The 15838-nt window shown below is 43.8% G+C and overlaps 1 protein-coding gene across 3 annotated transcripts in view; it reads right to left on the bottom strand.

Annotated features, from left to right (window-relative positions):
- Positions 1-10388, bottom strand: part of SPPL3 (signal peptide peptidase like 3) — a 56240-nt gene extending 45852 nt beyond the window's left edge. Inside the window, exon 1 of one of the 3 annotated variants that reach the window (XM_038152426.1) lies at positions 9635-10388. Coding sequence is in view for 2 of the 3 variants with exons in the window: in XM_038152424.1 (XP_038008352.1) it covers positions 10079-10101 (23 nt within the window). In the remaining variant the exon portion in view is untranslated. The remainder of the gene's footprint in view (positions 1-9634) is intronic. The other 2 variants (XM_038152424.1, XM_038152425.1) reach the window with 2 other exon arrangements.
- Positions 10389-15838: the final 5450 nt, after the last annotated feature.

Genomic DNA, 15838 nt, shown 5'->3' with positions numbered 1-15838 from the left:
AGGATGTTTTCTCACCTATATTGACTCTACTGTTGATTTAAAAAGCCAAACCAAAACCACACCTCATACCCCTGACACTGATATTTATGGATTATGTGCTTAGAAATCCAAACTCTTTTTAGCAATGTATTCAGAAGTCAGATAAAAAAGTAAAACTAACAACTAATAGTTTAATCAAAGCATTTACCAGTCATGCCTTACAATCAACAGCCAAAGCCAAACTGACCAATAGGACCTTGTCAGAAAGAGCAGCTCTGGATGCTACTGAGGAGCAGCTTTACTCACACAGCACAGGATTACATACTTTATCACTGCCTGGGTAGAATGAAACATTATTTTATCAACATTCCATAAAAGAATGTGCTAACATCATCAGCGCCCAACTATGACTCTCCAGTGACAGTGGTACAAGTACACACCTGTATCAGTCAAAGCTACAGAGTAACCAATCTGCCCAGCCAGATTTAAGCAGCTTCAATCATGCTGGCCCTACATTAAGACAAATTCATGCTGTCAGATGATGACTGGTGAGATTCTGAAATTAACATGACTATTCACAACTGCACCAAGCCACAAGGGGATTCAGCTGGCACGAAAATACAAAATACAGACCATCAAAACAGGCACCCTGCTTTTGCCACCTCCTGCTGAGAGGCGAACTCAAAAAAAAAAATGGTCTTGAGTTGTCCTGAGCTCAACTGGCCAGGGCCTGATTGCTGCCTCACAAACTGTGTGCAGAAGCACAGAACATTCACACACCCAAGTGCCAGGGTTACGGCAGCTGAGTCAGTTCCAGGGGCAAAAAACAGGTAGCAGAACAGACAGAGACTGTTTTCAACAAACTCTTGCCCAAATAGCTAAGAAGCTTTTCTTGTGACAACAAAAAGCAGGAACATTCTTTAAAGAGGGTGTTTTGGAAATCTCATGAAACATTTTCCAGTAAAGCCCCCTGCAGAGAAATATTTTTAGTTTATAGCAGACTCTTTTCATCTTTTGATTCAGCTTTAAGGTAGCATGCTTTTTTTATCTGCAAAAAAGTAAAAAATAAAGTGAAAGATAACTAGCTGGAATACTAACACTGGGGTTCTTCTAAGGCACTTAAGTATGGTGAAGACTATCTTTCTGTTCTGTACCATCTGTAACTGCTTATAGCTGCATCTGCTTTAGAAGTAGTCAACTTAGCAGAAATTTAAAGAAAAAAAAAGTTCAGCTCTTCACTATTTAGCTTTAAAGTTTCCTTTTTCTTGAAGAAAAAAGCACTCTTTAAACTATTTTCACCATAAAGCTTAATTAGATTCTACTCTTCATCTTCAAAACCCTGCAGAGATCATAATGTTCCCCATGAGAGCTTTTAGCCCCTTGTGGTAACTCTTCCGAGCAGCTATTCAAGTGGAGGTATAGGATCAGCCACCTCAAGGAGAGTTCAGGCAGCAGAAAATCTCTCCTCCAGCACACAGCCATCAATCTAAACTGCTAAAAAGGACCAGAATGACCTTGCGCCATCAAACCTAGAAAGCAAGACAGACACGCCTCACCTCACCAGCCTGCAACACAGGCCACAGAAATCCAACATAAGCCAGCTCTGTTTGCTCCTTTGCCTCCTGCTACTTCACCTACCTCACCTTTAGCTAACAGTGACCTAGAGAAGGGACTTCCCATTGACTAAATAAGTCAAAGTCACACTACGCCTATTTTATCTTGCCAAATGGGTCTGACAGAGATGACGGTGAGATAAATCACAACTGTAACCTGAAAGTGGCTCTAGTAAAATCACTCCTTTGTGTAACAACTCACCACTGAGCTTTGGTCTTATACATCCAACAGATCTGTATCAACAGCTGGCTGGTACTAACCACAATAATTACTCAGAATTCACTGTTGAATTTCTACCCCCTACTAAAGTTTCCAGATAAATTCAAGTTTTAAGCCTGGGCTGTCTATCTGACAGAAGGAATGTCAGATGGCCAGGAGCCACAGACACCAGAACTGAGTGGAGCCATAATTCAGCTGCTGCGTTCACCTCTGTCCTGCTAATTGCACTGCTGCAGAGCTCAAACATTTTGTAATGCTGGTTCTTATCCAAGCTGTGCTATCTCAACTGGAGTCAGCTGGGCTTATTATTCCAGTAATGACTGAAACGAAAAAAAATTCCTGAGGACACACACTTGCTACTAGCTAAACCCATGTAGAGAACCCCTCTGCAAAACTGTCTGTGCTAAACGTCACTGCTGTAGAGAAACGTGCCCCAAATTTACATGCTGAGATCACTTGATTTTTTGTACCACCTGAAACCACACTGCACCATGAATCCACACTGACAAGTTTTTGCTATTCTAACATGATGCTGCTATTTGCAGTACTACTGTCATGAGAAAATGTCACAAGCAGAGCTCCCAGACTCCTGTGATTCAGTCAAACACTATCAATTCTTAACATTTCTGTTGATCTCTAAACTCCTGAAATAGTTTGAAATATACTTAAAATTATGTATCATTGCAAATTTACTAGAAGTCACCTGCTGGCTAGTTATCAGATGAACAGAAGGACTTTTTAAAGATACTTCTGTTCAAAAACCAGCAGAATATGTAGGAATGAAGAAGGAAATCTGGACTTCCAAAATCAGCATGCAGAGAAGCACTAACTGAGTACAACTAAGAGGACTGCAGGATGCTTACCTTTACCAGACAGTAGTTAATGCTGCACAGAACTAGTTTTTCCTTTTAGATGAACTGAAATAGAGCCTATTTCTTGAGTAAGTAAGGTAAGCTTGCCAACTCCTGGCTAAAGTTAAAGACTGTGCATGAACAGAGGGTGGAGTCCCCTGGGTCTCCTCCTGCTTCCCCCACACAACCTTTGCTGTGGAAGCACCTGCAGGAACAAGGTTATGGCATAAAACTGGAAGAGAATCCTTTCCCAGTCTTTGGCTACATACCTGCTTGCATGAGAAAATAACTTTTTGGGTCAAAAGTCTATACTAGCTACAGGAAGAAAAGGAAGAATATCCAAACCTGGAGTCACAGTAGGAAAAAAATGTGAGTCAAACAGTGTAATTTTCCTTTCAGATTCCACTGGTCAGGGAAAATGCTATCATATACAAACTCTGAGATGTGATTTTATCCCTTCAACTTCTACATGAAGCTTAAGGATAACAGTGTACAGTAGACAATCATCTTAGTGCATTCTCTCCTACTTTATGACACTGGCTGTGATGGTTTTAAAGTACCTCCTTTCTGACATCCTGAAAAAAAAAGTCACTTCAGCCTTATTCCATACATTTATTATTTGTATCCTTGTTGCAGGATATGAACAATGTTTACTTGGTTAGTTATCAGTTACAAAGTATCCCTCCAAAGAGTCAGCAGAAGGTTCTGACTTTCTGACAGCCCTGTCTATACCGTACCACTTAATGTGACACACAGATACGGAGGCCATCCAAGGGAATCTGAGACCTCAGGCATGAGTCTGGCCCTAAAAAGAAATACTCAACAGAATCTAATAATGGAGATGACAGCAACACAGCTACACAATTAATGAGCTCTGGGATAATGTCATCATGGTGGTTCTAGCAGACAAGGAGACACTTAATGTATGGTGAGAGCCGAGCTGCTCTCGGGAGGCTCATGAAGGGAGGGAGAACCTGGGCTGGCAGATCAGAGTATTTCAGGCACAGACACCAACGATTTAGAAGAAGAGATCATCAACACAAGCACCCTTGGAAGAATTAAAGAGAAAGGGAATCGGCAAGTGTTGCAACAACACATATGCTCCATTAATCTTATTAAATCATCACCTTGCAGAGTCTGTCTGACTGCCTGGATCCCGTCCAGCTGCACAGCAGCCTGTGCTTCACTCCACGCAACGCCCAGCACTGCCTGGCTCGCTGCACATTTTAATCCCAATCACTGACACTACAGCCATGTAGCCGCAGAAAGAAAATGTGCACAACTTGTTTCTGCAAATTTCACCCTTGGTTCTTCATGGAAACTTTCCTCATATGCCGCCAGAAACAAATTAGACTGTTTTGACTAAACAATTTGTGCCAATTATTTGCTTTTAGAGTATATTACAATGCTTAGAGTCATCACAAAATGTCAAAGGACAATAAAGACAACGACACCTATGCCACAGATGTTGACACATCACATTATCAAAATAATGATTTAAAATAGCTGAGGTATTGAAAAAGACCAGAGTCTGCTCTGCTCTTCTGTCAAATTTCAGGAAATAAAAATCACTGCATTTTAAAAAGCATGACACATTTTTCAAAGTACTTTTTGTAGAAGTTTTCCTTAATACCCATTTTTTGGCATTGTGTTTCAGTGACAAATGACTGAGTTTTCAGCACTTGAATCTAGTATTAAAAATGGTGGCATTCACCAAAATACAACTTATCTCGACTCAATATCCTCAATTAATTTGTCTGGTGGTCACCACAAAATTCCTCAAATTCCAACAGCATAAGGCTGCTTAACTCATACCAAAATCCCAAAGTGCACAAAATAAGCAATTTGTTGGATCCTATGCTTCAGCAGAAGAAAGAGATGTTCTCAGGTCCATCAATCCTCACACAAACCTCAAGAACAAGTATTGATATTGGTGGATCCACACACCTAAGCACTCATTTACCCGTGACACAAGAGATCATATTCAGGTCATCTTCTGTTCATGGAAATTCAACCTTTCATCCCTAGAAAAGCAGCCTGAACTATCCCCACAAACTACAGACCCCTCAGTGTTCCAAACCAGGTTTTTATCCAGGCGGGAAGGGGAATCCAGGTGTCTGCCAATCCCAGGCAGAAAGGCATGCCTGCCTCTTGGCCCAGCAAATATTTACAGTATTTTATATGAAGTGAAAGAGATTTAAGTGGACACACAAAGCCCAGCCTCTGAATAACACATAGTTTGGTGATGAGAACACTCCCCTAGAAGGTGAGAGATGCAAGGCCAGAAACCCTGGGGGATGGAACTGATCTCCTGCATCCTAGCCAACATCTCCAGTCACGGGGTAGAACTAAAGGAACCATTAACTTTTATTACCACAGTACCCTGAAAAGGTTAAATGCAGAACTGATAGAAATTTTAATTAAAATAGGTGACGGAAATCAAAATTAAAAGAGGTACTGCACACTAGCACCAAGAGAATATTGATTTCTGTTCTTCACTTTAATTTTTTCTTAAATAATTATTAATATATTAGTAAATACAGCCTTACAATTAACAAACACTGAAAGGAGGACTTTTTCCCTTGTGCTTATCAGTCACTATACACATGTACATTCAAGTTACTGTAAACTTCTTCTTATCCCATGCACTTTGCTTTATTTGTCTTTCAGCCCAGGGCTGAAGACAGTGCCCTGTCTACATGACACACAGCCCCAGATAGCAAAAGCTCCAGGGAGGGAAACGAACAAGCGAGGTGAGACTAGTCCTGAAAGACAAACATATGAACTCTAAACCTGATATTCTCAAATCTACTGAGGTTTAAGTCACTTTTCTCATGCTAGATACTCACGCACATTCGTACAATGACATCCTTGTTCTCAGGAGGCTCCTAACAATCCTTAAAATGGAATGTGGCCGGTAATTTCAGTTCCTGAAAAATGCAAGATTAAGGGCCAAACTCCACGTTTGCATGCCAGGAGCTCATGACAGATTTCTGACAACAGCACAACAGAATTTCACCCAGGCGCTTTGCAATCTGTTGCCTATCAAGTGCAATATTTTAAAAATTCAGGTGAATTATTTGTTTTCTGTTGTAAACTGCCTCCCATCCTCCAAACACCTTAACTTGTCAGTTAAGATCTCCCAAACTAAACTGAACAAACAAGTAAAAAATCTTGAATGCAAAAAATTATTTTACTAGTATTTGACAAGTTCTGTCAACAAGCTGTAGCTCCTCTTACTCCCTGCCCTGCCACATACACATCTAATCCAGCCAACTAAGACTTGAAAGCATCACCTGAGTCTTCTGGAAGAAACTGCATTTTAATTCATGGCAGCAGCATGTTAAACGCTTAATTGCAATCAAAGCAAATTCTCAGACCTCTGAATCCAGAAAGACTTCTAACACCAACCAATTTGAATTCTCCCAGGAGCAAAGACAGCACTGTACATTTACACTTATTCCAAAACCCAGTAATTTTATTGATTACTCTGACACATCATTAGATTTAATTTCCACACCCTTTGCATTATGAAGAGAAGCTTCTAAATATATCACCATTTCACTCATGAAACATTTGATGGCTAATGCAAGAATCATCCCACTGACTATAACATTTAAGAGGGAGTTCAGTTGTTTTTAAGATTAGTGACTCAATACAGTGCCTTCTCTTTTTGTTCTTAGCTTGCCCTCCCAGTCTGTCTCCCAGCCACCACCCTGAGAGGGCACGCACGCACGGCAATCCGTATTACCCTTATACAACACTCTTGGAAAGGAAATATTAAAAATACATTTGATTTTGGTGTAGAAAGCCCCTTCTTTGCTCTTCACCAATGTAGGAAGCTGTGAAAATCTTTTGTGCATTCAAAGGGCAAAAAAAAAAAGAACAAAGCAATCTCTATTGCCAGACTGGGCAGCAGTAAAAAGGAGGGGGTGTTACATCAGGCCTCGAAAAACACTAAACACTACCAACTGGAGATAAACAAGATAGGAATGGTGCTGGGCCTTCTCAACAGGCTCCAGCACAAACAATTCACCACAAAATGCTGGAAATTAAGGACAGACCAAGTATTTTGCAAAGTAATGACCTAGGTCCTGCTGCTTCCATACTCATCTGCTGTCACACTTCCAACAGTTAGGTGCCTGAAGATAAATTTCTTGGTATTTACTAATCTCTTCCACACACACACATACATATATATACATATATACATACATATATATATACACACTGCTCTGCTGATGCTTATTCCCTCCTCTGCTGTAGCAGAACCTTTTGTCACTACTCAGTTCCATTTCCTTGCTGAAGCACAGACAGGAAGCAAGGGGAAAATGGGTATTCAACAACCTCTTTCCTCTCCCATTCTATTCTACTTGAAGAAAACTAATTTTAGCTCTTATTTAATCTACAAAATCATGAGCAACCTTGCCATGCAGCAGTATTGTACACAGCTCTCCTTTCCTTTTATTAGTGCAGGAATTTGACAAAGAAAGTTTCTCTTCTCACTACTGACAAGCATTTGATTCAAACACCCTTTCTTTACAAAAAGTCCACATTCTTTGAAAGAGTATTTCCATCTGGGACTTATCCCACATTTCACATTAAAATTAGTTTTTCCAGGATGACAGTATTCTTTTTCACCAGCAACATTCTCAGCAGAGCCTCCTTTCAGGATAAGACATCTCTATCTGAAATACTGGCTCAGCAAGATAACTTAAGATGCTGAAAAAGAGTTAAATAAAAGTACATATGGTTACAGGTGTGGGCACTACTGAAGAAAAAAACAAGTTGTCAGAAGAAATACCTTACAGGAACAGTGTCAAAAGACAACTCATGTATTTAAAACTATGGAAGAGATGGGGAAAAAGCTCAACTCTCTCCTTCTTATAGTATCTTAATAAAAGAAAGTAATTGCATTCAGTTCACTTGGGATTTAAAATAAATACATAACCCTACCTTAAAATCTCAGATTCATATTTACAAACCAATAAATAAAGCAATATGAGAATTAGTTCTCATCTCTTGGAAACAGCATAATTAACAAGACTGTCAGTCACTGAAATAAGCCCTATTTTTCATGTTTGCCAATGCCCATGTCCACTAATCACAGCTGGCAAGTACCTTTTTTCAAAGTATATTTAACACAACTGAGACTTTTTTTTTTTCAAAAAATTAAACTCACAATACGCTTTTATCATACCTTATGAAGCTGCAGTGGCTCAACAACACATGCAGACAGTTAGGGACAAAAAGATGGAACCAACCCTTTGTACCTGGACAAAAGGGAAGTGCTACTGCAGCTGGGAACCAATTTACATCCCTGCAGAGACAGAAGCGTGAAAGGATCTCTCAGAATGCCAGATGATGCATTTTGAGATGTGAAATAAGGAATGTGTACAGCAGCTGGACACTGCACCACACAACACACCTGCTCCTGGAAAGCTGCCTTTGCAACAGAGAAAGTCCCAGGTCTGACAAGTGGACAGGATGGGATCAGCCAACTTCCAGAGAGAGCTCCTGCACCAGCTCCCAGGCACAGCTGTGCCGCACACGAGCAGCAGCCTCCTGAGGACAAAGCGCACGCTTCTCCTCAAAGTGCTGAAGCACTGGCCAACTCTGAGCTGCACCACCACAACTGTAAGTAAACTGAGGCAAGACTGTTGTTGGAAGTGTAAGTAATGAAATGCCCACAGAGAAGAGAGCATGACTGAAACTGGATTTTTGCCCTGTCCACTGCTCCCATGGCTCCCAGGCAAGACCAAGTACAGGTAAAAATGCAAAGTGACAGAAAGCTCAGGTCCATGAGGACACCACAGAGAACACAGACCTAAAATTATAGGGTTTTAAGACACATCATGTCCTCATTCTGCTACAACCTCAGTACTGTAAGAAAGAACTTCCATTCCTCAGATCCACCTAGCACAGTGAAGACCTTAAATGAAAATTTCTTTCCCCTAAAATACACAACCTACAGAAGAGCAAATCCTTCTCTCTGTTTAAAATCCTCCCTTTAGACTATTACTATGGCAAAAACACTCATTCAAAACAGCAAATCAGTTATGATTAAAATAATGTATAACTGACATTTTGTTTCATTTATGTCTTTCCAGAAAGCTGACAAATCCAAGAGTTTATGAATTTATCATTTCATTCTGCAGTTAAAACACACTAAGACACATTTAACTGAACTACATTAAACTGCCTAAATCTGTACCAATATTCATTTACTGTGTCAATATGTAAATGAACTTTTAAGTCAAAAGAGTTATCTTTTCACTGCTATTTTAAAGCAGACCAGACCACTGCCTGAACTGAGCTTGTGAAACAAAATAAGAATATCTAAAAAGCAGAAGACTGATACAAATGCTGGTTCTTGACGGAGAAGAGACAGAAAAGGGAAGAAGGGGCTGCAAAGTCTCAACATGTGGCAGAAGAGAAATCCCTACTGGGTTCCAAGTTTTGAAAAGTAATGTAACCATTCAGAACAGGGATATTTTTTTCATGCTTAAGTCCTTCTCCACATTCAGCACACACCAAGGTCAAAAACTAAGATTTAATTACTTTTTAATAAGGGACTTATTTCAAAACAAGTAACTTTTTTCAAAAAAAAATCTAGGAAACGACGCTGGATGACATCACTGGATTTAAAATGCAGTGAGAATATAACAATAAATTGCTGCAGTGGTCAGGTCAATAGAGATGATGCGCAGGTAAATTATTTGAGGTATTTTGGCTGTGATCCACAACAGAACAAAACCCTCAAATTTATAGGAAGAAACTGCACCTCGTCTCTTTTATCCACTGCCAGCTAGGCCCGAGACAGTGTCAGGACACAGAAAAAAATGCCCTCTCATTTGCTATACTTCATGTCTTTCCACAGGAACTGGTCTCTTCCTCATCGTTCTATTTCCTGTACACGGACCAAGCCTATTGTCGCTAGGCGAAAACACACACACATGCCTCCGACTTACCAGCCTGTGCTGGCATAAATCTCCCTTTAGGCAGAGGTGACCTGCAGCCTCACAGCCGTGAACGAGCTCCCGTCCCTCTCCAGGCCCGGCGGATCGCGGCGCCGGCCGTGCAGAGATCAGCCCACACGGAGCCCTCCGGGACAGGGGGTGACAGCCACGCCAATGCTCCGCCGCTCCTCTCCCGCTGCCCGGCTGCCGGCGGGGGGGGATCTGCACAGCCCGGCCGCCCCGTCCCTCCTCCTTTCCCCCTAATCCCTCCTCCTCAGCCGCGCCGAACCCTCAGCCCGCAGCCCCTCCACCAGCGTGCTCCTTCATGCCCCGGCCCCCGCCGCAGCCCCCCACCGCCGGGCGCCCCCCCCGCCCAGGGCACCGTCTCCGCGTGGGGCCGCGCTCGGCGAGGCCCGGCCGGGCCGGACCCCCCGCGGCCTCGGCCCCGCGGCTCACCAGGAGTAGGTCTGCTCCGCCATGGCTGCGGCTGGGCGGCCGGCGCTGGGCTCTGCGGGGCGGCCGGGCCCGAGCTCCTCCTCCGCCTCCTCCTCGCAGGCTCCGGGGCTCAGTGGCGGCCCCGCTGCGGCTCCCGGCCCAACATGGCGGCGGCTGTGAGGAGGGAGGGGAGCCGAGGGGGGGTCCCCGCGCGGGCGGGAAGGGCGATGGTGGCGGCGGGGCGGGCGGAGGCTCACCAGCCGCGACGCGGGGCCGCGCTAGGGCGCCGGCGGGGTCTCATGGCCGGCGGGGCGGCGGCGGCGGCGGCGACGGCGACGCGGGGCGGGGCGGGGGCGGGAAGCGGCGGCACCGGGCGGCCGGGCCAGGCCGCGCCGCGTGCCCGCGCTCGCGCACGGCGGGGGCGGAGCCGCGCCGAGGGGCGGGGCCCGAGCGGCGCGCGCGGTCACGTGCCCACAACACCTTCACGTGCCGCCGCCGCCGGCCGCGCGCAGGCGCCGTGGGGAGGCGGCGGCGGGGCCGGTGCTCGGGCCCGGGCGGGTTCCCCGCGGAGGCCGCGCCGCAGCCTCGCCGCTCGGGGCCGCGGGAGAGGGGGCGCACGGAGCTTCCTCCGGCAGAAAAGCGGCGCTAGCCGCGGGGGGGTTTTGGGGCTGGGGGCTGCCGGCGAGGAGCCGCGGCTCCCGAGGCGAATCCCGAGGCGGCGTTTCCTTTCCCGCAGCTCCCCGGCCTTGCGCGGGGCCGGAGAGGGCGAGCGCGGCCGGCTCGGCCCCGCCGGCCCGACACTGAGCTCGGGGCGCTCGGGGGCCGCTCCCGCTGCCCTGGCGCGGATTTCCAGCGTCCCGCAGGAGCCCCTGCCTTCCCGGGAGATCGCTGTGCCGCGGGCTTCCTCGGGACGCGGGGTGGGCGCCAAATGCACCCTCCATGTAAAATAATTCCTAATAATTCCTGCGCTGTTAATGCATCAGATGCACAGGTGTTTCTAGAGAGTGCTGTATTTTTGAATCTTTGAAACCAAGTAATATCAATAGGATCAAATGCTCAAAAAAAATATTTTTTTTTTTTCAGGGAAGGAAAATAACATTCCAAATACTTTGACCAAATAAAAATCACGTGCTTCATTTTATCACCAGCCTGATATTAAACCTGTGCGAGTCTCAGGCAGAGAAACTGCAGCGTTGATATTGGTCTGGTTTCTGCTGCCAAACCCTTCATTCTGTTTCTGCCAAATGCAGAACCAGCGCTTTTTGCTGTTTGCTCACGTGAGTAATCCTTACCTCCTGGGAGTTCACTTGCAGCAATTTTGTGCAAGTGGGGCTTTGCAGAGCTTGGGTCAATTGTTCCAGTCCAGCTGTGTGTTCCTGCTCATTGTCCCTTTCAGTGTGGGAGGGAGAACAGCTAGTTTGAACATACAGCTAGAGGTGAGGTAACTGCATCAAATATAAATAGAAGAACAAATGCACAGGGCTGGTAAAAATAGGTATTTGTTTTAAAAAATTTAATTTTTTTTTAATTTTATTTTAAATTATTTTAAAAACAAGTATGAAGAAATTCTATGCCTTGACAGAATTTTGTTAAAATCTTCCAAAATATAATGGGACATTGGGACATTCTTATTGCATCTGCAGGGATGCCAGATGCCTCTGAAATTTGGAGTCCACTTTTGTTTATTCCTATTAGTGGATTGAATAAAATATTTTCATGCTGTCCATCTCATTTATTCTCTTAAATGGGAAAACCTTAGGCTGGTGTGTGGTCATGACAGAGGACTAAAAGTAAGGAATGTCCCTGTTCATCTTTGCTGTGTCACCAGTTGCTGTGTAATCCTGAGCAGATCACTTCATCCCTGCTAGCTCTGCTCATCAGTCAATACAGAGCAAACTGCAAAGTGTTGCAGCTACCTGAAGTTTTGGGGAGCTGCAGCAGGAAGATGATGCACGTGCAACACAGATTTACTTGTTCTTGGTGGAGGGAGGGCCTGGGACTCCTGTGCTCCAGTTAAACAAGGCTTTTATTAAGATGGACTCTGAGGGTTTCTCCCCCTCTATCTTTATGCTTTCAAAACAAGTGATAGGGTTGTGTCACTTCAGCATCCAAAGCCTCAGTGGTTTTGCCAGCCCTTTGGCCTTGTGGACAGGAATGACCTTAGAGCTCCTGGCATAATCAGCACTTTACCCACTTACTAAATCCGTTTGGGAATCGGATTTATCAGCCGTGAGGTGGAAACGCTCCCAAGAGTACCATGCCTGCCTGGGTCACTGGATCCCTGCTGGGCTCAGTCCTGGCAGCTGGGGGTGCTGCGAGGATGAGAGGGTGAGGAATGCTAAACTTTCCTCCCATCCAGTTCAGGCTGGACTAGCTGGAGAAACTTCCTGCCCCGTTTGACCTCTGCCCTCGGCTGGCGCAGTCCCTGTGCCCATCTCGGTATCGGGTGAGCTTTGGTGCAATGAGAGGAGAAGGCAGGAGTCATGCTCAGAGCTGGAACAGTGGGGTCCACAGCCCAATCTGTGAGTTTGGGGGGAAACTGTTGTTCCCACATACACATATCCCCTGTCTAAAAAACAAAAATCTCAGGCTTTAGGTAGGATTTGCACAATGGATAAGTTCCCTGCTTTTGTTCTCCTCAGCACAGCAGAAATGCTTAGATAATAAATAAATAATTTGGAATCCTCACTCTACTGTGGTGCAAACCTGGATGCCTGGAACGCCTGTTGGTGCTACCTTTTTCATTGATTATAACAGAGTAAATGTAAAGGAAAAAGAACTTCTCAGTCCTTTTAAATCAATGAAAGATAAATCAGTCTTCAGCCTTGTCTTGATACTAAAGAGCTTTTCCTAATTTTCTTTTTGCTGAGAAGGATGTAAAATTGATATTGGTATCTATGAAACAATATCCCTGCTTTGTGTTCATATTGAAATAGCTTCCAGTTTCTCAGTCTTGCAAAATTTCCAGCACATTAATTTGGCACAAATGATTTATAGCTGATGAGCAATTAAAGTATAATTTCTTTCCAGCATCTCAGGCTTTGTGACTAGACTATTAAATGATTTTGCAAGCTTGCTCTATCATTACAGGATAGCAGTGGGATGAATTCACAGGAGAAATTCCTCCCTGCAGAGCGAGCATCTACTCTCAGCTACAAACTGGAGCACTGCTTGCTTGCATTCCTCAGATAATTTTCCCAGTGTATATTTTGTACAGTCTCTCTTTGGACAAGAGAGCTTTAGTCTGAATTTCAGTGACAGTTTACTCTGACATTACAAAGTCCTCTCAAAGCACCTGTTCTGCCTGGAACCTTTGATGTAGACTGATGCTTTACTTACACTTGTCAAGGTATTTCAGAACTAGCAGCAAACAAAACCATTTTTTAAATTATTTTTATATTTGGAAGGGCAGCTCCCAGAGGTAAGCATGGTAGAGAAAAATCAGATGAAAGCACTGGCTACAAAGAGTCCTCACCTCCAAGTTGTTTAAATGTCAGCAGATGACATTTAGCTAACCAGGTCTTGATTCTGCTGTAATGGAGGTGGAAGGAGCTAGAGGAGCTTCATGTAGACACTTCACCCTTCAGGAAAGGACATGACAGGTAGAGTTGTCAACCCTGCTTTGTTCAGGAAGGAACAAATAGCACGGACAGGAGTAGAAAAGGAAGGAAAAAACCCAAAAATCAAGAGATCCACTTCTGACTGTACAGCTGGGAGCTACAGTAAGCTATTTGCTTGTAAGATCCTTGTGGGATTCCCCTTTACAAACCTAATTACAAGGGACAGTGACACATGATCCTCTTCACTACCACCTAGTGGGAAACTCCTTCATAACCCAACTCCAGAGCTGCTCCTGATCTCTACCCTCAGCCTGATGGTAGAAACTGGAAGTAAGTGGAGGGAGAAAATGACAGATGACTGGGAAGGAGGATACAGTCCTGTTTCCACATATAGGTAGAGGAATGTGTAGAGAAAGTTTGTAATTTAAACCCATTTGCCCCATGGATTTACCACACCACAACTCCAAGCTCTGCATCCAGCCCAGCCCACTGATGAAAAAACCCAGCTTCCTTCCCAGTAAAATCACATATTTACAGCAAAGACTACTACATTAGAACCTAAATGGGTATATATTGGAAACATTAAAACATGTATTCAAGCAAGTCCTTCCCCACCGAGATACTCAGAGTTTGCACAAATTGCTGAAATCCAACCCTGTGAAAACAAGATATAAATGACAATTATCTCAGATTTTTCACACTCCTGTGTGCCTTTTGGGACTAAGCTCCCAATGCACAAATAATTATCAGTTTTGGTACTCATGTAGCTTTTTTCCCCCCCAATAACAGAAATAAGGGTGAAAATTATCATAATAGCTCTCACATTTCAAGGAGGGGATTATGTTAATATCATTCAGGCCAGTAAAGCATTTATCAGTCACAGCAGGAAGAACAGTAAAATGGTAAAGAATTATTAAAAGAACCATTTCTCTGTGTTTCATTTGCCAGTGGCAATTTTACCACCCTATTCAGGGAATTATATGGGCTCCCTCTAGTAGCACTTTTATCATAAACATATTTAGGCTTTTTTCCTTCTCTGTATGCTCCTTGAATCCACGTTACACTGGCTTTGTATCAGCAAATTACTGTGCTTTTCATCATGTACACTTCATAATAGGTATAATTCAGTACATTAAACATTAGAGGTAAAAATGGTGTTGATACAGGACTGAGGGTTTGGGAGTCTGTTCTGCATTCCATGAGGTTCACAGGACTCTGCTGTCCCTTACTGTGGGTTTGCCCTTCTTTAGTGCAATAAGCAGAACACAGACCAGTACACGTAAAATCAGAAGAATGTTCCTATTGTGTACCCATTCATACTTTCAGGCAGTGTTTTCAGTGGTAAGTAATTCACTCACTTTATTAGATACAGGGAGAAGAGATTACTTTGGAACGGTTAATACAAAACCAAATACTGCAAACATGAGAAAAACAAGCAGGTATCCCTTGGTGTCTCCAAACTTTAAGTTTCCCCTGTAAAAATGACCAAGATCACATTAATCAGAGTGACTTGAGAATCAAGTCATAGCCTGGGAAATGGTTAAATTAAGGAAATCAACATAGAGTAAGGACTGGTAATAGATAAAAATGGGTATAGGAAACACAAGTCCCCTTATTTAAAATATTCATCCTCAAGGCACAATCCCTGACTACAGTTCAGCTACAGGAGAACATTGTCTGATTATGGCAGTCTGCAACTGAACTCTTCCTCCAGTAAAACTATAATCTATAATCTTCCACCCTTGACCTCTGCTATTCTCTCATCACCTCAAAACTGCACTTGTAATAAAATCTGAGAAATATGATATTACAATCCTTAGTGCCAGGCTATAAAATAGGGATGCTGGCTAATTCACAAGGGGAATCCCTTTCAGTCTGACCACCAGCTACTTCTAACATCTAAGAAACATTGAAAAGCTCACTGGTTTTCCTGCACTGAGGCTCTGAAATACTTAGTGGGGCTGAGCTATTCACTGGCACAGCCTGGCAGGTTCCAGTGAATGGAAAGATTAAAGAGGGTAAGTTCATTTGGGTTTTTGCTAATTATCCGGGCTCCTATAGTTTAAAATGGGCAATTCCAATAGACCAAGGGAAAAAGCCCTTCAGGATAAAGTGATAGAGAATATTTACCTCCTCCTCAGCATTTGAAATGTTTCCTTGTTCAGCTAAGCGTTCTCCACATGGCATCCAGTTGTAGCATTCAAGGAGGTTCTATCATACA

Source organism: Motacilla alba, chromosome 15, assembly GCF_015832195.1.
Source record: "Motacilla alba alba isolate MOTALB_02 chromosome 15, Motacilla_alba_V1.0_pri, whole genome shotgun sequence".
Taxonomy (NCBI): Eukaryota; Metazoa; Chordata; class Aves; order Passeriformes; family Motacillidae; genus Motacilla; species Motacilla alba.
The sequence above is the reverse complement of the archived record's forward strand: the minus strand, read 5'-3'. Positions and strand labels throughout refer to the sequence as shown.